Raw genomic sequence first — 25178 nt, 5'->3', positions numbered from 1 at the left:
GCGGGTGTGGGGCAAGGAAGAGGGGAAGGGACAAAGCTGCCATTTTCTGAACTGAAATTAGTTTTATGTTGGTTTAAGGTATTAAGTTTGCAGAACTAAGACAGGCAGATGGAGTTGAGATTGGTCAGTCATGATCTGGATGAATGCAGGAACATGCTCAAAGGCCGTTTGCTGAGAGGTGATGAATGATCATGACTGCAATGCTAAATCTGTTGAACTATCCTGATACCCACTGAATGGCCTCAAACATGAACAATGGGTTCAAGAACAGGATTCAGAGAGCATCAGATCCAGTGGAGTGACCCCAGCACAGAATCTTCAAATGTTGCAGGGGACCTTTGGGGTACGAATGACTAAAGATATGCTACTGTTACAATGGTTCCTACAGCTGGGAAGGCAAGGCTTTTTCAGGTTGGGAGTTGCGGATTTGCCACCCTGAAGTCCCTGGTTAATTGGACCCTATGGACGGTCAATATTTGGCTCCAGGATGACCATGGAGCAGACACAACTGCTTTGAACTGCTGTCACCTCGCTCTCTTGCAGCGCTCTCCTCAGTCCCTCCACCTTGCTGAGCCTCTCCTCCTTTTCCACCGCTTTCGAATCCATCTCGTCCTGCAGTTTCTCCTTGAACTCCGCCCGCTCATCAATGATCTGCTTCATCTGCTCAATCACCTGCCAACAAGCAATAGGGATAACAGGATTCATTGGAGGGTGATAGGGTCTATCCATTAGGGAAGTAGAGTGAAGGAGGCAATAATCATCCAAGAGTACAAGTGCCAGGCACAAGGCGAATGTTCACATTGATTCTGCTCCTGAGGCAAGGCAAGACGTTGTCTGCCATAGTTTGCATTGGGTGGGAACACCACATCCTGGACAGCAGCAAGGTCTTAAGGGGAGACATCAGTGGGCTTGTTCACATTTACCAACCAGTGACCACCAGATGTGTTGGCCTGTGCATTGGGAACAGAGCCTGGGACACTGGATGCACATGCTCTCGAGTTAATGAGGAGATCTACGGCCCAGAGAACCACTCGCTGGAAGAAATTGGCATTTTCAGGAGGAGGAAGAAGAAAAATGAGCATCCTTGAGCTGAATTTATAATGTGGGTTTCAATTCCAGAGGTGACGGAAATACACAGCATCAGTAAATGATTGTCTGTGTCCACACTCCCACCAGACATTTAATTTCCAATCTCACACGGATGGAATAGGAAATGGGCAGAGACTCCACTGAAGTAATGAAGGGGTCCAGGGAGAGTTATCCCCTCCCTCAACCCATGCCCCTTCATGGGGCCAGTCTGGGCTACAGTAGCAGGAATCAATCATTAGATTGTATTCTTAAACAAGGAGAATGCATGATTGCAAAGTGGAGAATGATTTTTGTTTTTAAAGTGACGACAAGAAAATATACTTCCCACTTTCAAACCAGCATCAAAACTGAAAGTAAAACTTAAATGAAGGAAATCCTGAATGTAAATGGCATCCAACAAACAGGAAAGACATTTCAACGTTATGTGCGGTGTTGTCCATCAGAAAGGTCTGTCTTGATCTTCTGTGTGCACTGATAATTCAGCCAATTTACCCCAGCTATTTCTCTATCCTTTGCACCTACTCTCAGGAGAAAGGTTTGATCCCCCTTGATATCAAGTGCTTTCATTCACTGAGTATTTGGCCACCATACCCTATACTACAATACTAAATTTATTTGCTAAATCTGAAGCATATTTTCTTCACAGTTCTGGAACTTTATAGCTCAATCCTTCCAATCTTCCTTTCTTGCTAGTTTTCCTGCATTTGATATTTTTTGGCCACTCTATCTGATGCACCTGTGTCCTGTTCCGATGTAGTTTCACTGGTGAGTGATATCTTAATTATCACATACTGTCTGAAATATTGGCAGCATAAAACAAGGACATGGGAAACACAGCAGAGGAAAGATGAGAATGTTGGTATAAAGCAGGTCAGCACTGCTGTGTCTGCAATTCGGAACATTTAGCAAATTATTGGCACAATTTCTGTTACTGGAATCAAGAAATAAATAGTTGTCTAGACATTCTGGTGCGCTCTAATGGATGTGCTGGATATGGGTTTTGAATTTTTTAGTTTTAGCCAATAAAAACCCAAAAGCAGCCCTTAAGGACTACTTGGAAAGCAAAGATTAAACTTATTTTATGCATCAGCTGGTCAGTAACTGAATAAGCCTGCTGCCATTCCTTAAATTAGCCAAGTAGAGTAGACCTGAGGATTACTTATCTCACGAGAAAGATACTATTCCATAAAATATTTTTATTTCAGTTTCTTTGAGAATTTTTAATTCAAATATTATGGTCTTTATTATTCACCATCCATGATTTCCTTGAAAACCTTGATTTCCATGGCAGTGCTCAGAAAGAGGACTTTGCATTTACGTAGTTCCATCCATGAATTAAAAACAACCCAAAGCACTTTTACAGACAATGTCCTGTCTGTGCTTTTGGAATGGAGTAACTTATGTTACATAGGAAACACTATAGCCCAAGGATGCACATCAGCTGGCTCTTTCTTGCTCTCCCTGGAGCCTCTAATATGGCAGTTAGGGCCAAATAACCAATAATCCTACTGTGCTACAAGGAGGAAGTTCACTCCTGAAAATTAAAAAAAACTGCAGATGCTGCAAGTCTGAAATAACACAGAAAATGCTGGCAAGACTCAGCAGGTTAGGCAGCACATATGGAAAGAGAAACAGTTAGTGTTTCAGGTCGAACACCCTTCATCAGAACTGAAGAATAGTCTTTGATGTGAGACTCTGTTTCTCTTTCCACAGATGCTTTTTGACCTGCTGAGTTTTTCTAGCATTTTCTCTTTCTCTTTCAGGAGGTCCACAGCATTTCTACCACAACCACCTGTACTGGGTTAGTTAGTTAGCTAAGCTCCATAAGCAGCCCTGTGGTGGTCTCCAATTCTTCAGAAGCCTGTAAATAAGCCTTTCATCTGTAAATAAGGTTGATTACAATAAGCAAACCTTCCTGTAATAAAAACAGAAAAGGCTGTTAACACAATGAACATCAGGCAAGACTTATGGATAAAGAAACAGTTAGTATGTTTTGTCGAGAACCTTTCATCAGAGGGTCATCGAATTGAAATGCTCTGCTCCTACCTCCACAGATGTTGCCTGTTAATTGTTCTCTGTGAATTTCACATCTCCAGCATCAGTAGTGTTTTGCTTTCGTAAGTGTGCCTCTAAGTTGACAAGGTAGGTGGGAAGGATATGCGTTTTACATGTTAGGTAAATAGAAATTTGGCAAGTTTTTTATTTTTTCAGTAGATTGATTTGGAAACTCTTGAAGAGGATGGTGGTTTTTCTGTGGTCAGATGTTTGATAGTCCAAAAAAAATTCTCTGCTAGAGTGTTTTCATCAGAAATACTACTAAAGGAACTGCAAAATAATGGACATAATTTTTTTGTCATTAAAACTAGAGTCTTTAGCTGGAACTGGAGAGATACAGGCCAAACACAGGCAAATGGGACTAGCTTAGATGGGCATCTTGGTTGGCATGGACCAGCTGAGCCAAAGGCTGTGTGTCTCTATGATTCTAACTGTAAATACTTTCTACTATGGGTAACATGTACAGGTTCTAACAGTAAGAAATGAAATAGTGAAACGTTTTTTTCTTTGTAAATGTTGAAGTTCTGCATCCACTGGAGAATGCAGTTCTTTTTCCAATTCATAATTGCAGATAAATAGAACAAATTTCCATGGTAGGAAATTAAATTCAAGTAAACAGCTGGATGATTACTTGGTAAAGAATAAACATAGATACGTGGCCAAATGCAATTTGGACATGAGGTAAAGAGAAAAAAAACATAGGAAGTTTTAAAAAAAGGGAAGTAACCAATGTCATTTTAAAAAGAATGTTTAATGTGTAAAACAGTGAATATTTAAAAATCTATAAATGACGTGTAGGTAGCATCAAAAACCCAAACTGTGTCACCAGAAGAGTTAAAACTTCAAAGATTACTTTAAGTAAATTATGCTGTCAAACATAAAAACCTGTTAGTGTCCACTGCATTTTAGATGAGGAAATAGTTGTTGGTTTGTTGTTCTTTGGTAGCAATCTGAATATAAACCAGCTAATTAATAAATTTTAGATTTGCGTCTTCATGGAACATAATATGGTAAATATCAGAATTTGGAGATGTGTGGTTAACATAATAAAACATTACATGAAAATGGTCCTTGGAATTGATTCAGATTATCTATTTCTGGCCCTCCCTTCAAAAAGAGTTGAACTACTAAAGCCTGTTTGATGCAATGTTACAGTGACCGGGTAATTTGCTTTTGTGATGTTTGTTGAGGGGTAACCATTGTCCAGGACACCAAGGTAAACTGCTTACTCCACTTCCAGTAGTGCCATGGGGGTCTCTTAAATCCACCTCAGAAGGGACATAAAGTCTGGATTTAATGCCTCATCTGAAACCAGCTCCTGTGGTCATGCAGCTCTCCCTCAGTGCTGCACTTCAGTGTCACCCTTGATTATACACTCATGGTTCTAAGGTGAGATTTGAACTCACAACCTTCTGGCTCAAAGGCAAGAGGGTTAGCACTGAACCAGAGCCCTCAACGATTTCTCCATTTTTATCAGTGAATAATTACAGCACTCTTACTGGAACTACCACACAGAGCAACAATCAAGCCCGGGGCATTCTAAGTCTTTCTGCTTCAGCTACTTATCCCTTAACAAACTGACCCGATGGAAGTGCAGTACCAATGAAGAGATGTCAAACACCAGATGCCACTGCAGGCACTGGGTAACGACTGCTGATGGCATCATCATTTCACACCACCATTCAGCTGGCTTTGTGCAATACAACCCAAAGGAGCATGGTATCTCTGTGTACTGCATGGAGTTGGAGCTTTGAGTTGCTGAGTCTAGCATTCAGTGCAAACAAGGAACAACCAGCACAGTAGACACTGCAGCACATATTAGCACCTTCTCAGTATGAATAGAGTAGTCACCAATGCATTGCAGATTACAGGATTGGGATCATAATGCACAGTGTGGTTTGATCTTTCCTCTGGTCCTTGTACTGCATCAAATATCAGAACTCTACTTTGCCATATTGAAGACCCACCTGCTGATCTGAAACAGCCTCTTTAGGAGATTGAACTCCTGGAGCAGAGTACGTCGTCTGCAAGATTCGACTTCGGAATCGCTCCAGCTGCGCAAGTACAACAGGATGCTTTAGGATGACATTGGAAGGTGTTGTTAAGTTCACTACTACCACTAGTTTGCGAAAGGATGTGCTTCAAATGTTACTCTGGCTTAGTTGATAGCACCGTGACCAGTGAGGTGCTGATGGAATGCTGCAATACTGGAGCTACCAACTCTCAGGTGTATCATCAGACTAAGGCCTCCTGAAATGGTGAATCACTTGAACATTAATGATAGATGGTAATATATGAAGATTGGGATGCCTTTATCCTGGTATCCCAACCAACGTGCTGGTCACAACACCAAAATAATCAGAGCTGTGCTCATGAGAGCTGTTGGTGTGTTCAAGCTGGGTACAGTATTGTCCCATTTACCTACAGACACAGCACTTTACAAATATAATGTCATTACGTGGATGTAAAGTACTTTAAGACACTCTTGCAAGTACAAGAAGTCATGATATAAATGTAAATTCTTTCAATGGCAATGATCTGTGTAACTGTGTTACACTGTTCAGTCAACCTAGGTCTAAGCATACTGATCAATGACAGGCAAGATCATTCATAGAATGACAAATCAATTACTTCTTCCCACCAGGTGAGGTCCAGCTAGACCACCATATCACAGGTAGATCTGTCTCTCATGATAGAAACAGGCAGATTTTTCTATGGATGTACCCATGAGGATAGGCAATGCCTCGATTAATGTCACACTGCAGTAGCACCTTGGTATAGCACTACAGCACTGAATATGTTTAGGGTCATGACGCATATAAAATTGAAAACACTAGCTGCATTTACATAGTATCCTTAGCATGGTAAAAACATTCACTAGAGTATTATCAGAAGAGATTAGACACTAGCCGTGGAAAGAGACATTAAAACAGGTGACTGTAAACTTAGTCAAGGATATAAACTGTAAGGAGTATCTTACGGAAAGAGGAGAGGCAGAGAAGCTTAGAAAGTGAATTCTACAGATTGCAATATAGACGGGTGAGAGCACAGGCAACAGTGGTGGAACAACAGAAATCAGGGATCCACAAGAGGCCAGAATTGGAGGAGCATCATGGTCAGAAGCTTCTTGCGCTGTTAAAGGCTTAATGTTCCAGAAATTGTGCTGTGTTGGCACAGATATACTATAGTCACTCTATCAATGGCTGCTTGGATCCTGGGCCCAAGATCTTAGTTACCGCAAAACAAAGGAAAATGTGTTGTGTGGGCTCAGCACAGCATCTGGGGGGAGGAGTGGCAGAGAGGGCAAGCAATCAGAGACCAAGAGGGGCCTGGGTTCGGCAATGGGAGAACTGTGATCAAGTAAGGGGCCAGAAACTTGAGAGCACAGGAGTGTTCCAATCATCAGCGGAAAGGACATGATTAGAATTGGGAGGGGGAAGGGCTTAAATTCATGGATTGTAGAAGGTCAAACTTTATAAAGGTTGAGTTTGGTGTTGGTGGTGGTGGTGGGGAGGTTTCTGGAGTACTAGTGCTCTTCCTAACCCACATAAATCGCTTTTCAATTTGCAAGTTAATTGTTTACAAATCACCAGCAGCACTGAGTGGAGCATGTTTGACGCAGCCTGCAGTACATGAAAAGAGCTGTGTAACCACCAGCATGGTAAGCAATGTAAATACTGAAATGAAGCTCCTGTGCATGTCGTTCAGTGGTGCTTCTCACTTAGTTTGAGGCATGCTGAAAAATCGATTCAGAGGCCCTCAAGTTCATAGATAAAAAAAGACAATCACTTGTCAATCACTCCAACTTTCAGCCTGAACATGATGGTAGGCAGATGAGAGATTCCCACCCACCAACCAACAACCCCACCCTTCCATGTCCTGCATTGTCAAGAACAGAATGGACCATCTGTTATTTACCTTTCCAAACTCAGGCACTCACAAACTCCTGACTAGAGAGCACTTGTGACTATCTCAGTTCTCAAACATCAGGTTGAAAAATCACCCCCTTTCACATCAATGTAACAGCTTGATACTGAATTTATTTTGATTTTGGCAAAAAGCTGACATGCAATGACAGGATCATCAGAATTCACCTTGACTCAATGTCACTAGTTTACTTCCACTAGCACAATTTCATTTTGGGTTGACTCCAGTATAACAGGTGGAGTTGGCACCGGGTGAAAGGACAGCACTGTCATACATCCAGTTCCCATTCCCAAAGCCAGGAAATCTTTGCAGTAATGCATTTTATGCATGGTTGGTGATGTGTTGGGGATTGTGTGGGATCGGGGCCAGGGACAGGGTAGAAATTAGGCTCCTCACTGATGGTCTCAGGAGACCAGAGGACCAGAGGATTGATGGGTTGGGGTCTTGCTGGATCAGCAACCAGGAAGGAGACTGGGGAAGTGCAGGAGAGGTGGGATTTATCAGGGAGACGGGTGATAAGTTTGGGACTTACTTTAGAAGGTGGCATTCCGATTACAATATGAAAACAAAGTTTTCTCAGAAGTGACCACTGATAATCACTTCCATGACAAGGTGAATTAATTTGCATGATAATACTCTAAAAAGGACATAGTACTGGGAATGACATCATTCCACACATATTTGACTTGCACTGGGAAGTGTCCAGTAAGATTTCAAGAGTGTCAATCCGAACTTTCAATCATCAGTTACAATTTATATTAATGCAAATGCTGCTGTTGTTCGTATGGTTGGAGGAAGTTGCAGAGACAGGGAGGAACAAGGTCATGGACAGATGGGAATATTAACGATTGTTGGACCAGGAGCCAGGGCAGATCACTGAACAGGGGTGAGGGGGAACAGGACTTGGAGCAGGTTAAGTAATGGAGAGCAAGAGTTTTGAATGAGCTGCAGCTGAAAGAGGGTGGAAAGTCAGCCAGGACCACTGGCTTAAAAAATCTGACAGCAAACAAATCACTCAACATGGGATGCAGTACTTCTTCTGACGAGAACTACTGCCAAGCCAGATTGGTTAACATCAGTTCCCATTAGCTCTGGATGATAGTGACCAATCTTACAGTGAGGGTCTTGAAGATACTCCTACCACAGCCTTCTCCAGCTACTGGAGAAGCTTTGTGCGTTTCAGTTGTGAATCTGAGCTTGAATGTCTCCATGGACGTGTTCTCCTTGTTCTCCTACCCTGGCCTGGGTCTGCTCCAGGTCCACCCTCACCAGCCGCTCCCTTCGGCCCATCTCCTGCACCTGGAGCCTGGTCCTCTCCAGCTCATCCTGGAGCTGCTCCTGGGCCTGAAACAAAATGTGAGTTCAAAATAAGATGCAGCAAGAACAGAAGATGTAAACAAAGTGTTGCTTTTGCACAGTGTCTCTCAAAGAAACGTCTTGCAAAGTACCTCACATGTAATGAATTATCTTTGAAAGCAAGTGTTCTGTTCTCTAAGTAAATACAACAAACATTTCAAGGAAATCAAGACTGCATTGACATTGCTGAGTGTTGGTTAGTCTGACCTTGATGATGTCATTAGGGGAGGAATATTGGTCCACACCCTGAGAGAGCTTCAAATACTGTGTGTGTGCTTTATGTCCACCTGAACTACCATAAAAGGTAGCTGAGTCTCCTCTTAACAGTTCATCCAAAAGATGTCATAATCTGGCAATCCAGAACTCCCTCCGGGCTGAACGAGGATAATCCACATAGACTACGCACTCAAATCCTGGAATTCTGATGCCTGTTGAACTATATGCATGACCATGTTGCAGCGAGTAGTGTTGCTGCGTTGCTGCTTCAAATCAAACAGGTCCAGGGACCTGGATTTGATCCTGACCTTAGGTGCTGTCTGTGTGGATTCTGCACGTCCTTTCTAATGACTGCATAGGTTTCCACTGGGTGCTCCAGTTTCCTCCCATATATCCTAACGACACCCAGGTAGATTAATTGGCTACTGTAAATTGCACGTGTCAATAAGCAGAAAATAACCAAAGGTGAGTTGATGAGCACGTGAAAGAGGTTAAGTTGTAGGACAGGAGAAAAGTGAATGTAAATGGGACTGATGGCTTGCTCTGCTGGGAGCTGGCATGGGTCCAAAGGGCTGAATAGCCTGTGTTTAGGATTAGGTAACCCAGCATGAGGCTTTGAGAAAGATGCTTACCAGCCTCTCCTCAGATGCACTTGTCTTCATATTGTCCTGTTGACTACGAAGCTGCTCGATCTCTGACTCCATCTCCCTCAATCGGCTCTCCAGCTGCTTCACACTCTGACACAAATGCAAACAGAGTTTAAACTGTCTCCCAGCCAGTTATATCCTGGTGTTACACAGAACATCAGAGGTTGAGAACCGGCTATTCAACTGTTCAAATCATTCACCCTGCAGACAGTGTATTATCTACCCGAGAATAACATTAGGGATAGAAGCAGAAGGCTATTCAGCCCCACACGCCTGCTCCGCCATTCTATAAAACCATCATGTATCTTGGTACTTCCAACATTAACCCCATAACTCTTGTCTCCCTTATTGTCCAAAAACTTTTAGTGTCTGCGCTGGTGGATACATTGCCCATTAACTTCCTGATGGGAAGTTCTGTATAAAAACCTCAGGATGTTTACCCCATTGCCATATCTCCACCACTCAATCCAAGCCTGCTAACCCCTCGCCCACTCCTAACCCACAGCCAACATTTTTCTCACTACCATCCCTGACTTATTCTAATCGCACATTTTGGCATATTCACTTTAAACTACTGATCCCATTCCTAACCAGTGATTTTTCCTGCTATCTTGAAGATTAGCCATTCCTGGCGGGAGTGCATTCCATTTAGATTAAAAATAGCTTCAATTCATTCTCAGTCTCGCAAATAACTCAGTCCACATCATCTGCTGATTTGCCACCCAAAGATCTGCAAGGTCCATCATGTATTTCCATCAGTGTCGGGAAACACCGTCTTGACCAATCTGAACGCCTGTAACTTTGCAACTCATGAGGAGAACTGCAGATTAATCAGACCCTTCACGTTTCTTCCCATAATAAACCATCTATAAAGCCTCATTCAATGCTCTGGTAGAATAAAATCCAGTTATTAGAAATTGGAACCACAGATGATGTTTGGCAATGCTCTCAAATTCTGGCCTGTGTTAAAATGCTACAGAGAGGAACTTGACATGTGTGTTATAAGGTGAGTTTGCATTTTCAAAACTGGCAGAAGAATTAGACATCGGACAGACTAAGTAAACTAAGCAACTTTAATTAGGCACCTTCCCAGCTTCACTCACATGCCTGTGGGTCACCAGTTCCTTCTCCTTGGCCACCAGCTCCTCTTGGTGATTATTGGTTTCTCTCATTCTTGAAAACTGAATCAAAAAGGAATTTAATTTAAGAGCTTGACACAATAGAACTGAAAGGGTTTTGATAAAAAAAAACCTGACATTCTCCAGAGAAACATGCTCTGAACATGCAGGCCAACACCAACACATGTTGGTGGACTCCCGATCTCTTAAACCATTTGCCCATTGACTTGGCTGAGGTCAAGCCCTGTCTGCATTCATCCACCACTTTGCAATGAGGGAGCTGACCACAGCTGAACTGTGGTCGGTGTCAGTGTCCCTGGTTTGTATTGCGTAAGAACGTAAGTAGGCCACACAGTCCCTGTGACACTTATGTCCATCGTGGTTGTCTTTTACCTTGATTTCACATGGGTTGAAATGTTGGTGATGTTCTTCCCCTTTACCTTGGCCGACATGGCTGCCAACTGATTGCTCTTCTCTTGGATCACTTTCCTCAATTTCTCTCCCTCTGCATTTACCTTCAGCAGTTGGTGCTCCTTAGCTGTGACCTCACGTTGCAAGCTGGTCACCAGCCCTGTCCAGATTAACACCAAATTCATCAGATCAATTTTAGGCAAGATTTTCCCACGCATCCTATACAGCCTCTTTGTCACGGGTATGATGACGTACCTGCTTATTACTGACTTGGTCTATTATTTACCAGCCTTCATAAGGAGGGCAACGTTAACTAATCCTCCCCATGGAAACCAGGCATTAGACAGTTAAAATTACCCACTCAACACTCTTTCTATCTCCTCATTCAACAGGTGACAAAAGCTCAAGCCCAAAGTGAGCTGGATCTTTTCTTAACATCAGGTCATGATGATACCAATAGGGACCAACTGCAATTTTTACTCAATAGCCTGAGGGGATAAACAGCAGTGAGGTTTCTGCCAGGGACAATCCAGCAGTGAAACAGATTAACCCTTGACAATGAAATCCCAGTACAAGTTGTGGCTCAGTGAGTGTCCCCCTTGCCTATTAGTCTGAAGGATATAAGTTGACACTTCACGTGATACTGTGGAAGCTGACATTTCACAGAAAATGCCCCTATGGCCCACAATATCTGTGCTGACCATGATGCCAAATTAAATTAATCCCATCCGCCTGCATACGATCCATATCCCTCCATTCACTACCGGTTCACGTACCTGTCTCAATGATGCCTTTGTTTAGATTAGATTAGATTTTAAATCAAGGCTTTCTCAGGCAGAGGTAGGAAAAAAATCCATGGCACTATTTAAGAAGATCAGTGGTGTAATATCCTGGCCAATTTAGATACGTAAAATAAAAACATATTACTTGCTCATTATCTATTGCTGATTGTGGGACCACGCTATCCAGCCTGTCTGTGACCCAGTGAATTCCCTACATGTCAATGAGCCACTGTATCCCCTGCCCATTTTTGACCAGGTGTACTCCCTGCCTGTCACTAATCTGGCGCATTCCCCATCTGTCACTGAACCAGCACCTTCTCCGCTTGTCTCTATGCTGGTATATTGGTTGCCTGTCTCTGGATGAGTGCATTTACCAACAGGTGGGCAACGTGCTCTCCTACCTGTGATAATGTTGTTGTCTTTCTTCAGTTGTTCAGCTTCCTTCTTGAGTTTAGCAATCTCCAGATCTCTTTCAGTCAGAGAATGCCGCATAACTTCACTGGAACCCTTCTGAAGCTCAGTAATCTTGAATGAAAGTGACAGAGAGGGACAGTCATCCATGGTCAACATGCACCTTTACACCACACAGTTTGAAATCAACACACAACTATCCATGTAGCCTCGGAGGTAGCTAGGATTGCTGGGCTCAGGGTGGACATCAGCTCATGAAATTAGTCTCAGAATCAGTGGACTAGAGATGGACAAATTAGCCAGGATAGCTGTCATCCAGTGCCCATCTTAGATGCCCAATATGTGTCATTGGATGATAATAAACATTGTCATACAAATACATCTATTTTCTGTTTGTACATGTATTTGCTTGATTGTGTGTGTGTGTGTGTGTGTGTGTGTGTGTGTAAGTGTGTTTTCTCGTGCTTGTGCACATATAAAATTCTCTAGCGCCACATCCAGGACCCTGCAGATGTGAATTGTTAACATCCTAACTGTAAAATAAAGCGACTGTAAAAAATAAGGAGATTCTGCAGGTGAAAAATGAGGATTTAATTTTGTAACTTGCTGTAAATCTTTTCCAGAAGCTGCTTCTGATCACTAAAAGAAAACCAGGATTACTGGCGAATGAAAATTTGAATTTTGTATCAAGGCAAAACCCTGGGCAACACTGACCCCTGCAGGCTGAAGTCACTGAGACACAAATTTTTGGGTTGCAGCAAACTCATATCTCACAGGTTTGGATTTATTTTATTGCAAATACCACAGAAAACAACAAAATTGGCATACCTTATCTTTCAGCATCTCAATCTCCTCCTTCTTGGCTTCAATCTCATACCCTAGTGTGACTAAGTGTTGTGTGATCTCTTGTTCATCTTGAGTATTATTCATTTGGGTCAATTGGTGCTTCAAGGCAGCAACTTCGTCACGTAGCTTGGCAATGATGCCGTCTTTGTGCTTGGATTTGCTTTCAAAAACAGCCAGGCGGCTAATCTCATCTTGCATTCTCAGGGTTTGTTGCTCCTGCATGATATGCATAAGGAGAGATTATTACTAAATTGGATGTTGTTCGGTCAATTTCAGCACTCAAATTGATGGGCTAACCACGTGCAGGCAGGTAGGATTAGTTTGGATTGGCATCGTGGTCGGCACAGACATGGTGGGCTGAAGGGCCTGTTCCTGTGCTACACTGTTCTAACTTGTGACCTAAAATAAAAACAGAAAATGCTGGCGATCCTCAGCAGATCAGGCCGCATCTGTGGGAAGAGAAAGAGAGTTAATGTTACAGGAATGGTAGACAAACCTCACCTTCTCCTGTAGGAGCAGTTCCAGACTCTGAGAGCCAGATATAGGAGGCCCAGTCCCCATCGACCGACCTGGGGTATTAGTCCAGGCCCCTGGTACAAAAAGAGTGAAAACATCATCGTCAACATCCTCATCAACAGCATCCTTACAATACTTGCACAAATACCTTTCACAACACATCATGGAAGGTAGGAAAGGGATAAGCTCACTGCTGAACTTGAGAAAAGGGAGAATGAAAAGGTTACGATAGTATACTGAGCGCAGGGTCACAGGGGAAGGTTTTGAAAATATTTATGGAAGTTGCCCGTTGGAAGGGAAAATTTTCCGATGGGGGGAGGAAAGTGTTTGACAAATGGTCATCAACAGTAGAGGGAGAGGAGGGAGGGGTCCAGATGCAGGACAATGTGACTGACCGTGTTCAAGAAGGGAGGAGAGAAAGGGACATGGAAAGTTCCAGCCAAAAGCGAGTTCAATGAGGAGGAAACAATATGTCCATGATTCAAGCCTCAATCCATCATATACAGTCTATAATCAAGGCTGCCACAGGGAATGCTGAGTGGTGCCACTCAATGGATGGGATGTTTGATTACAGCTCTGTGCTTCTGAGCACCAAAGAATGGTGTTTTTTTTCTTAATCACTTCTGCCTTGATCAATATCAACCAACAAATGTTCATTCACCTCATTAAAGCTTGTGGACATTTAGGGGAATACTTCCATATGTAACACTGCAACTATGTTCAAAATACTGTACCTAAATATATGCAGGATCTTGGGTAATTCTTGTTGGGTAGAATGGCTATGTGTGCTCTAATATCAATAAATCTGAGAGATGAGCTGAGGACTCTTATGTATTTACAATTAGGGTTACTTTTTTTTCACTGATCATATACCTACATTTTCAAGAATCCTCTTAAATTGTTCTGCACATTTCTTTTAATGAAGCACAATCGGTGCAGCAAAGGCAAATCCCACAGTCCTTCTGCCACAGACAGATCCCACAAGTGCAAAGTGAGTGAGCGACTGAACTGCCTGTGTTGGGGTATACTTGCTGAGGGAGAGACAAAAGGCTGGGTTTGCGGACAGAACCCCTGCTCTTCAACCACTGCCTTATTTTTACATCCATTATATTTTTTGCTTACAATTAGCTGACGGAGAGAAACATTCCTCGCACAGGATGGTTCCAGCTGATACTGACTGTGACTTAAAGCATTTCGATTATATACTGGGGAACAGGATCCCGTTGAAACTGCCCCATAGAGAAATAACCTCAATCACAAAAAAAACCACTCTCATTACAACTGCTTGAAAAACAAAGTTCACAACTCTGGACAACTTCTGGTATCATCCCAAGAATGCTCCATTCAGGCTAATTAAGTGAACAGATGGCCCATTTGCACAGTCTCCAGTTAAATGGAGGCTCATCAGCTCTTTTGGATAATTTGAGTGATTACAATGTTGTTTCTGGAACAGCCCAGAGATTAGTGTTACAACAGCCAAACTATGTCCCTGCAAGGCTCAGCAACACCTGCTGTCTCCTGAGCCCTTGTGACATAGTTTTAGTACATGGCTTAGATCATTTTTGCATCCAGTTTCAAAAGTGTGTCCAGCACCGAGCCCTGGGCTAAACTGCAGCCGTGGGGCAGTGCCCACGTACCCTTTGTTTGCAGTTGGTGTTGACATGATGTGATTGCATTTACTCACAGGGCCATTTTTAGTTAGCAATACCTCGTGTCATGCCAGGGGGGCTGCTGTCAGCGGAATAGCTGGTGGTCACCCGTCTGCTGCCCGCACTCGCTGCCCGCTTTCTCAGGGGTGGGTGAGGAACAGTTGCACCGCCTCCTTGGATCGATCCACCAGGGGCGCTTGCGGAACTCAGGGTAGAGAGTGCTGGAAGCTGGGAAGCGACGACAGGGGGAGAGCAAGACCTGGTGTCCTCGATGAGCTGGAGGTGCCCGGGCCATGCTGAGCGCTGACTCACCAGAGGACACAACACCTGAAGGAAGAAATGGAAGCAATGATTGGAATTGTAAACATTTTGTCAGAACAACAGGAAACAGTGGCACCTTTATCGGTTTTTCTACTCTCGCCTCAACATGCCCAACCAATATCAACCAGCAATTAACAATGTTTTAAGATATTTAACTATGAAAGCAAAAGAGTAGGATGCAAGTCAGAGAACAGTGTCCTTGTGGGAACATACCTGGAGAACAAGTGAGGCCACTGAGACACACAGCATAACAATATATTGCAGGCAAGGCAAAAGATAGTCACAGGACTCTGATCCTTGTACAGGACTTGGCTAAATGTCAGGGGTCTGAGAGAAGATGTTATAGGATCATTGAAGAGTAGGAGGAACAAAGACATTCAGGTTCAAATCATAAATCTCTGAAAAGGCAAGTGCAGGTCACTGAAGCCATTAAAAAGCCAATGGCATTTTGAAATTTTTACTTTGGCTCATTGAGTACAAGAGAAAAGCAGTAACAAGGTTGTACAGTATATTGCTTTGGCCACAGTTAAAGCATTGTATGTTGTTGATATAAAGATAGGGATGGGAAACCACAGTTAAGAAGAGAAACGATATACTGGGACCATTGCTATTTGTGCAATGTTGGCTGAGAGAAGACGTAAATGAATTTTTTTATAGATATGAATGGGTAACAGAGTGTGAATAAAGAAAGACTTTCCTCTGGCTGGGGACTCAAGGACAAGGGTTAATTAATTTAAAAGAGTAACGAAGAGACGGAGAACATAGATTGGAAGGTACTTTGTGCAGAAGATGGAGTGGTTTGCCACAGGGAGTCCTTGAGGCAAAGACTAATCTTTTACAAAAAAAAAGGATAAAACTTGAAGGAAATCTTCAAAAAAAAATGGGAGAGTCAGGACAGTGTAATTGGATTTGATTGAATAAGTAGTCACCATAGGCAAAATGGGTTGCAAGGCTATAAACCTCCACGGTTCTATGATAAGCTAAGATGGGCCAAGTAAGAATCCTTATCTATTATTACATTGTAGGCCCACTGGCTCCATGAGCGGACAGCCTTCACTTCAGTGATCTATTCCACCAGGTATCACACCCCTCTCAATGGGGAAATGACCATATGGCCATTTACCTGACAGACACAAGAAAATAGGAGCATGAGTAGACCACCTGGCCCTGAAAGCCTACCCTGCCATTCAACATGATCACGGTTGATCTGCCCTAGATCTCAACTCCCCTTCTGTTCCAGTTCTTTGGAGCCCTGAATAATCTACATCCACCTTAAATACTCTTAATGAACCAGCCTCCACAACTCTCTGGGAGAGGTGCCGGTCTATTTTCAAAAGCCCAGCTTGATAATGGCCACTTGTTCACCCCTGATTTTTCTCCTACAGAGTCGTAGAGTCATACAGCATGGAATCAAGCCCTTCAGCCCAACTCATACATGCTGACTGTGTTGCCTAGTGAGCTGGTCCCATCTGCCCGCATTTAGCCCGTAGCCCTCGAAACCTCTCCTACCCATGTACTTATCTAGATGGCTTTTAAATGTTGCTAATGTGCCGCCTCAACCATTATTTCTGGCAGCTCATTCCAAATACACACCACTCTGAAGAAGCGGCCCCTGACGCCCATTTTAAATTTGTAGCCTCTGATCTTAAACCTATGCTCTCTTGTTTTTAGCACCCTCTCCCTGGGAAAAAGACCATGTGCTTTCACCCTGTCTATGCCCCTCATCATCTTATAAACCTCTATCAGGTCACCCCTCAATCTCCTACATTCCAGGGAATACAGTCCTAGTCTGCGCAACCTCCCCTTGTAACTCAGGCCCCATCCTGGTAAATCTTTTCTGCACTCTTTCTAGTTTAATGACATCTTTCCTATAACAGAGTGACCGACCTGTTGTTTCCAGGGTTGTTGGTGTGCTTGAACTCACAACCTTCTGACCAAGAGGTAAAAATGCTGTTCGCTAAACCATGGCTGACATTCCAACATTCCTCAGCATCATCGAGAGGATGCTCATGCTACCATTGTATGGACACTTTCTGGACATTTCACTCACCGAAGGTATAGTCTCTACCACCAGCTCGTAAGTGTCCCCTCCAAACCCAAAATGTAGCACATCCCCTGGTGCCAGCCGAACTGCTGCATTCTGGATACGACAGTCGTTAACAAACGTTCCATTTACGGAGTTCAGGTCCTGAAGAACAAAACAGTTCTCGGAATCGCTCAGCTCAATCAGAGCGTGGCGATCTTCAATTCCTCCATTCTGAAACAGAAAGATTTAGTGATAAAATTTAAGAGCATTTGTATAGTGTCTTTCTTGACAAAATATTGCAAAGTGATTCACACGCAATTAATTACTTTGCTCAGTCAAGCAGAAAGGAAAGTACAACATTGTTGGTACATGGTACTAATTAACTTTCGACAAGCTATTGGCCATGTGATGTTTTCTTGGAAAATGGGCACTCACTCTGTACAGAGCAACACCCATAAATACCAATGAGGGGGGCGGACAGATAATTTGCTTTTGGAGGGGTGAACGTAGAATATTACAGCACAGGAACAGGCCCTTCAGCCCACAATGTCTCCACTGAACATGATGCCAAATTACATTAAATCTCTTCCGCCTGCACACGATCCATATCCCTCCATTCCCTGCAATATTCATCTGTCTAAAAGCTTCTTAAACTCCACCATCATATTTGCTTCCATCACTACTTCTGGCAGCCCGTTCCAGATACCTACCACTCTCTTTGTAAAAACCTTGCCCTGCAAATCTCCTTTAAACTTTCCTCTTCTCACTTTAAATGCAATTCCTCTAGTATTTGACATTCCTACCCTTGGAAGAAGATTCTGTCTACCCTATCTATGCCTCTCATAATTTTATAAACTTCTTTCAGGTCTCTGCTCAGCCTCCGGTGCTCCAGAGAAGACAACCTGAGATTGTCCAATCTCTCCTCATAGCTTCATATCCTCTAATCTAGGGAGCACCCTGGTAAACCTCTTCTGCACCCTTTCCAAAGTCTCCGCATCCTTCCTGTAATGGGACAACCAGATTTGCACACAATATTCTGTGGACATGAGCGAGAATCCCAGATGGTATGTTGCCTCCCAGGTGACAGGGTCCAGGATATCTCTGATTGGGTCCACAGCATTCTTGAGCAGGAGGGAAAGCAGCCAGAAGTAGTGGTACATGTTGGTACCAATGACATAAATAGAAAGAGGGATGAGGTCCTGAAAAGTGAGTTTAGGGAGCTAGGCAGAAGGCTGAAGAACAGGACCGCAAAGCTAGTAATCTCAGGATTACTGCCTGTGCCACGTGACGGTGAGTATAGAAATAGAATGAGGTGGAGGATAAATGTGTGGCTGAGGCATTGGAGCAGGGGGCAGGGATTCAGATTTCTGGATCATTGGGACCTCTTTTGGAACAAGTGTGACCCGTACAAAAAGGACAGGTTGCACTTGAATCCCAGGGGGACCAATATCCTGGCGGGGAGGTTTGCTAAGGCTACTGGGGAGAATTTAAACTAGAATTGTTGGGGGGTGGGAACCAAACTGAAGAGAGTGGGGAAGAGGCGGTTGGCTTTCAAATAGAGAAAGCTTGTAGGCAGTGCGAGAGGGAGGATAGGCAGGTGACAGAGAAGGGACGCGCTCAGACCGACGGTTTGAGATGTGTCTATTTTAACGCAAGGAGTATTGTGAACAAAGCAGATGAGCTTAGAGTGTGGATCAGTACTTGGAGCTATGACGTGGTGGCCATTACGGAGACTTGGATGGCTCAGGGACAGGAATGGTTACTTCAAGTGGCGGGTTTTAGATGTTTCAGAAAGGACAGGGAGGGAGGCAAAAGAGGTAGGGGCGTGGCACTATTGATCAGAGATAGTGTTACGGCTGCAGAAAAGGTGGACGTCATGGGGGGATTGTCTACAGAGTCTCTGTGGGTGGAGGTTATGAACAGGAAGGGGTCAATAACTTTACTGGATGTTTTTTTTTAAATCGGCTGCCCAATAGTAACAGGGATATCGAGGAGCAGATAGGGAAACAGATCCTGGAAAGGTGTGATAATAACAGAGTTGGGAGATATTAATTTTCCAAATATTGATTGGCATCTCCCTAGAGCAAGGGGCTTAGATGGGGTGGAGTTTGTTAGATGTGTTCAGGAAGGTTTCTTCACACAATATGTAGATAAGTCTACAAGAGGAGAAACTGTACTTGATTTGCTATTGGGAAATGAACCTGGTCAAGTGTCAAATCTCCCAGTGGGAAGTACTTTGGAGACAGTGATCATAATTCTATCTCCTTTGCAATAGCATTGGAGAGAGAAAGGGGAACAGACAAGTTAGAAAAGCGTTTAATTGGAGTAAGGGAAATCATGAGGCTCTCAGGCAGGAAATTGGAAGCTTAAATTGGGAACAGACATTCTCAGGGAAAAGTATGGATGAAATGTGGCAAACGTTCAGGGGATATTTGTGTGGAGTTCTGCATAGGTACGTTCCAACGAGACAGGGAAGTTATGATAGGGTACAGGAACCATGGTGTACAAAGGCTGTAATAAACCTAGTCAAGAAGAAAAGCTTACAAAAGGTTCGGAGAGCTAGGAAATGTTAGAGATCTGGAAGATTATAAGGCTAACAGGAAGGAGCTTAAGAAGGAAATTAGGAGAGCCAGAAGGGGCCATGAGAAGGCCTTGGCGGGCAGGATTAAGGAAAACCCCAAGGCATTCTACAAGTATGTGAAGAAGATAAGATGTGAAAGAATAAGACTTATCAAGTGTAACAGTTGGAAAGTGTGTATGGATCCGGAGGAAATAGCAGAGGTACTTAATGAATACTTTACTTCAGTATTCACTATGGAAAAGGATCTTGGTGATTATAGTGATGACTTGCAGCAGACTGAAAAGCTTGAGCATGTAGATATTAAGAAAGAGGATGTGCTGGAGTTTTTGGAAAGCATCAAGTTGGATAAGTCACCGAGACCAGATGAGATGTACCCCAGGCTACTGTGGGAGGCGAGGGAGAAGATTGCTGAGCCTCTGGCGCTGATCTTTGCATCATCAATGGGGATGGGAGAGGTTCCGGAGGATTGGAGGGTTGTGGATGTTGTTCCTTTCTTGAATAAAGGGAGTAGAGATAGCCCAGGAAATTATAGACCAGTGAGTCTTACTTCAGTGGTTGGTAAGTTGATGGAGAGGCAGGATTTATGAACATTTGGAGAGGTACAATAATGATTAGAAATAGTCAGCATGGCTTTGTCAAGGGCATGTCCTGCCTTATGAGCCTGATTGAATTTTTTGAGGATGTGACTAAACACATTAGTGAAGGAAGAGCAGTAGATGTAGTGTATATGGGTATCAGCAAGGCATTTGATAAGGTACCCCATGCAAGGCTTATTGAGAAAGTAAGGAAGCATGGGATCCAAGGGGACATTGCTTTGTGGATCCAGAACTGGCTGGCCCACAGAAGGCAAAGAATGGTTGTTGATGGGTTGTATTCTGCATGGAGGTCAGTGACCAGTGGTGTGCCTCAGGGATCTGTTCTGGGACCCCTACTCTTCGTGATTTTTATAAATGACCCGGATGAGGAAGTGGAGGGATGGGTTCATAAGTTTACTGATGACACAAAGGTTGGAGGTGTTGTGGATAGTATGGAGGGCAGTCAGAGGTTACAGCAGGACATAGATGGATGCAAAACTGGACTGAGAAGTGGCAGATGGAGTTCAACCCAGATAAGTGTGAGGTGGTTTATTTTGGTAGGTCAAATATGATGGCAGAATATATTATTAATGGTAAGACTCTGGGCAGTGTGGAGGATCAGAGGGATCTTGGGGTCCGAGTCCACAGGACACTCAAAGCAGCTGCACAGGTTGACTCTGTGCTTAAGAAGGCATACGGTGTATTGTATTTCATCAATGGTGGAATTGAATTTAGGAGCCGAGAGGTAATGTTGCAGCTATATAGGACCCTGGTCAGACCCCACTTGGAGTACTGTGCTCAGTTCTGGTCACCTCACTACAGGAAGGACGTGGAAGTCATAGAAAGGGTGCAGAAGAGATTTACAAGGACGTTGTCTGGATTGGGGAGCATGCCTTATGAGAACAGGTTGAGTGAACTCGGCCTTTTCTCCTTGGAGCGACGGAGGATGAGGGGTGACCTGATAGAGGTGTATAAGATGATGAGAGGCATTGATTGTGTGGATAGTCAGAGGCTTTTTCCCAGGGCTGAAATGGTTGCCACAAGAGGACACAGGTTTAAGGTGCTGCGGAGTAGGTACGGAGGAGATGTCAAGGGTAAGTTTTTTTACTCAGAGAGTGGTGAGTGCGTGGAATGGGCTGCTGGCAATGGTGGTGGAGGCGGATACGACAGGGGTGTTTAAGAGACTTTTGGATAGGTACATGGAGCTTAGAAAAATAGAGGGCTATGGGTAAGCCTAGTAATTTCTAAGGTAGGGACATTAGGCACAACGTTGTGGGCCGAAGGGCCTGTATTGTGCTGTAGGTTTTTTATGTTTCTATGTAATATGTGGGTTGAGGAGTGAGCTTCAACCAACATTGTAAAACTCCCAGCTCTTGCAAACAGCATTGCGAGTTTGTGTTTGTTCCAACAGACACCTACAATTACACAGCACTGGAGCGCCAGCTGAGAGTATGTGGTCTGTTTAACCAAGGCAGCTTTGTATTGTCTGGACTTTGAAAGTGGAGCCAAGCACTGAAGGCCACTTTATTCAGGTGGTCAGCCCTCTGAACCACACAGCTTATTCATGCCAAATACCCCTCACCTTCAAACATAGGTCAGAGTCCTCGAGTCGACCGATGCACGTTGTCTTAGCTTTCAGTACATGGACCCCACCAGACCCTTTTAAAAAACCTTTCATGCTGTTTCCTGTCATCTGTGAACAAATTGTATGGAAATGTGACAATAGTAGGAGCAGCTTGATCAAAGCAGGCAGCTGGATACTGTTCTGTGGTAGATGTAGGAGCAGCAGAGCCTATATGACAGTTGCCTGAAAATGTGACCCTTATGTGTTTCCAGATGAGCTTTGGGCCAATCAAAAAATCCCTCAGGACTCTCAGGCAAAGGAATAAACGTGCCTTCGGAAGACCAACAAGGCTGCAAATAAAATAGTCCACACAGTTTACAACAGTTGATTTTGCACAGCAATTAAAGTAATAACAATAATCATTTTTCAAAGTGTATTTCTCCCTCCCCAAAGCAATGAGTGGTTTTGGGATGAGGTCAGACACTGGCACTCCAATCTATTGTTTTTTCCAGTCTGTGTGGGAAATCCAACCATGGAAGGTGTCACAGTCGAGTCAATCCTGTCCTTACTGAAGTCACAAAAGAGTCGGGTGGGTGGTTGGGGATAGTGGGGTTGGGTGGGCTGTATCGCATCCACTCCCAACCCTCTTTTTCAGCCCAGAGCAGCCAAAGTAGACTGGTGAAGATCATGCTGCCCAAATGTTCTCAGGATCTACAGTGTGGGACTCTGAGGTGGGGGGGGGGGGGGGGGGGGGTGGGGAATAGATTGCTGCCCACCACATGCCTTCACCTGTCCCCCACTAGTGCCCCAACCCAACCACATTTCATTCCCCCCCCCCCGGCCCCCACCATCTTCCCAACTCAATCACACCCCATCCCTGCAACACTCCAACTCAACCACCCCGATACAACCACACCCCAACACTCACCAGCATCCCAACTCAAGCACACCATCCATCCACACCGTGTCTCCCACCAATGCTCCAAACCCTACCAAACCTCCACCTGACCCAACCCCATCCTTCACCAGTGACCCCCAACCCTACCAAACCTCCACCCTGACCCAACCCCATCCTTCACCAGTGACCCCCAACCCTACCAAACCTCCACCCTGACCCAACCCCATCCTTCACCAGTGAGCCCCCAACCCTACCAAACCTCCACCCTGGCCCAACCCCATCCTTCACCAGTGAGCCCCCAACCCTACCAAACCTCCACCCTGACCCAACCCATCCCCAGTCTCCCACCAGTGAGCCCCCAACACAACAAAACCTCCACTTCCTACACAGCCACCCCAACCACCCAAACCCAGCTCCAACTCAACCATCCCCCGACACAACCACCCCACTCCCCACCAGTGCCCCAACCCTATCTTAACCCCCAGCGCCCACTGATGGCCCCAATCCTCCATCTCCCCCCCCCCCCCCCCCCCCCCCAACACACAACCCAAACCCTGCTCCCACAACCTAGCACACTTTACAAGTGATTGCGGACAGTTTCACCGACCGGAATAATGAAAGTGTCCCGGAGCCGATCCCTGTCGCGCTCGGAGAGTGACCGAGCCCGGGCCGGGACTCACCCACCGCTCAGCCACCCAGTCGCCCGCGGCCCGTGTGTTGAGGCCGTGTACAGCCAGCTCCATGGAAACAAGGGCTCCGCCCCGCCCCGTCCCGCCCCCGAGCTGGAGTGACAAGAGAGGTGGTGGCTGGAGGAGGAGGGGGGAGTAGATGGAGAAATGGGGTGGAGGTGGAGCCATGGGGAGGGCTGATGTGGTCTGAAGAAGCGCAAGCAGAGGGAAGGTGGAGACAAAGCGACTCTTGAACGTCCCAACATTGCAGGAGGCTTTACGGACTCTGGATTTAGTGTAGGGATTACCTCTGCCCAGTTTGTTCCCGGCTAGGTTTTGAATGGGCTCTCTGGAAGTGCTAAAGTGGAAATTTTGTGTTGCTAGACGTGTTTTCCTGAAAGTAAAACTCCATCTTTTCTATTTTGCCAACTTTTCACCATTTGCAGATTTTGGTGGGAGGACCTGCCACGGGGGGGGGGGGGGGGGGGGGGGGGGGAAAGCTGGCGAAACGTTCTCTCCGAGCACTTCAAGGAGCTTGGCTGGACGATTAACGAAAGGCCAGGGCGAGGGGAGGATGTTCCCCATAAGTAGGAGAGTCTAGGATCCGAGGGCCCGGCCTCAAAATAAAGAGACGTCCCCTTAAAACTGAGATGAGGAGGAATTTCTTCGGCCGGAGGGTGGTGAATCTCTGAAATTCGTTGCCACAGAAGGTTGTGGAGGCCAAGTTATTGGGTGTATTTAAGGCAGATATTGATCGATTCTTGATTGGTAAGGGGTTTAAGGGTTATGGGGAGAAGGTGAGAGAATCAGGTTGGAAAAAAAATCAGCCATGATTGAATGGTGGAGCATAGTGGATGGGCCAAATTCTGCTCCTATGGATTGACCAGAGTACCTCGGGGTTCTCCGGGATGTAATGGAGGTGGCAGGACAATGCCCGAGTCCTGCTGGTGACTTGGGAGATTCCCTCCCTTATGGCAGAAGGCAGTCATATTCCATCTGCCCAAGGGCACCTCTTAAGAAACTAACACCTGGTCTCCCTCAGCACTGAATACAAGATCTCTACTTGGGCACATTCACCTGCCCTTGCTCCACGCTGGCCCACATCATCCACAGAAGAAGAACATTGCAGCAGAGTTTGCATGCTCCTGTGGTGGAAGAGGCTAGGACACCCCAGGGGCTGCATCTCCCTCAGCTGCTAGGCTGGGTGTCTACAGAATAGCCAATAAAAAGGTCAGGCCCTCCTCACTAAAACCAATGCTGTCCTAATCAGCAGGAATAAAAGGCCTTCAAATAATAAATTGTATATTGTAAACAGTAGGAATGCAAGTCTACAGCTTCCTGAAAGTAGCAACACAAGTAGACAGGGTGGTAAAGGTGGCATACAGAATACTGGCCTTAGTTGATATAAACGTCAGGAAGTCATGTTGCAGCTGTATAACATTTCAGTTAGGCCACATCTGGAGAACTGTGTGCAGTTTTGGTTGCCACTTTACAGTAAGGATGTGATGGAGAGGTTCACCAG

At 44.7% G+C, this 25178-nt stretch overlaps 1 protein-coding gene across 1 annotated transcript in view; it reads right to left on the bottom strand.

Moving 5' to 3' along the window:
- Window positions 1-23692, bottom strand: part of fhad1 (forkhead-associated (FHA) phosphopeptide binding domain 1) — a 98907-nt gene extending 75215 nt beyond the window's left edge. Inside the window, exons 1-13 of the mRNA XM_052038982.1 lie at window positions 23596-23692; window positions 22109-22219; window positions 17395-17601; window positions 15083-15350; window positions 13360-13448; window positions 12841-13074; window positions 12003-12126; window positions 10849-10979; window positions 10394-10471; window positions 9276-9380; window positions 8254-8415; window positions 5112-5198; window positions 529-672 (exon numbers count right to left, since the gene is read on the bottom strand). Of these exons, the coding sequence (XP_051894942.1) occupies window positions 529-672; window positions 5112-5198; window positions 8254-8415; window positions 9276-9380; window positions 10394-10471; window positions 10849-10979; window positions 12003-12126; window positions 12841-13074; window positions 13360-13448; window positions 15083-15350; window positions 17395-17601; window positions 22109-22219 (1740 nt within the window). The 5' untranslated portion in view covers window positions 23596-23692. The remainder of the gene's footprint in view (window positions 1-528; window positions 673-5111; window positions 5199-8253; window positions 8416-9275; window positions 9381-10393; window positions 10472-10848; window positions 10980-12002; window positions 12127-12840; window positions 13075-13359; window positions 13449-15082; window positions 15351-17394; window positions 17602-22108; window positions 22220-23595) is intronic.
- Between the last annotated feature and the right edge of the window lie 1486 nt (window positions 23693-25178).

This window comes from Pristis pectinata, chromosome 26 (assembly GCF_009764475.1).
Source record: "Pristis pectinata isolate sPriPec2 chromosome 26, sPriPec2.1.pri, whole genome shotgun sequence".
In the NCBI taxonomy this organism is placed as follows: Eukaryota; Metazoa; Chordata; class Chondrichthyes; order Rhinopristiformes; family Pristidae; genus Pristis; species Pristis pectinata.
Note: the sequence above shows the minus strand (reverse complement) of the source record. Positions and strands in the feature narration are given on the sequence as shown.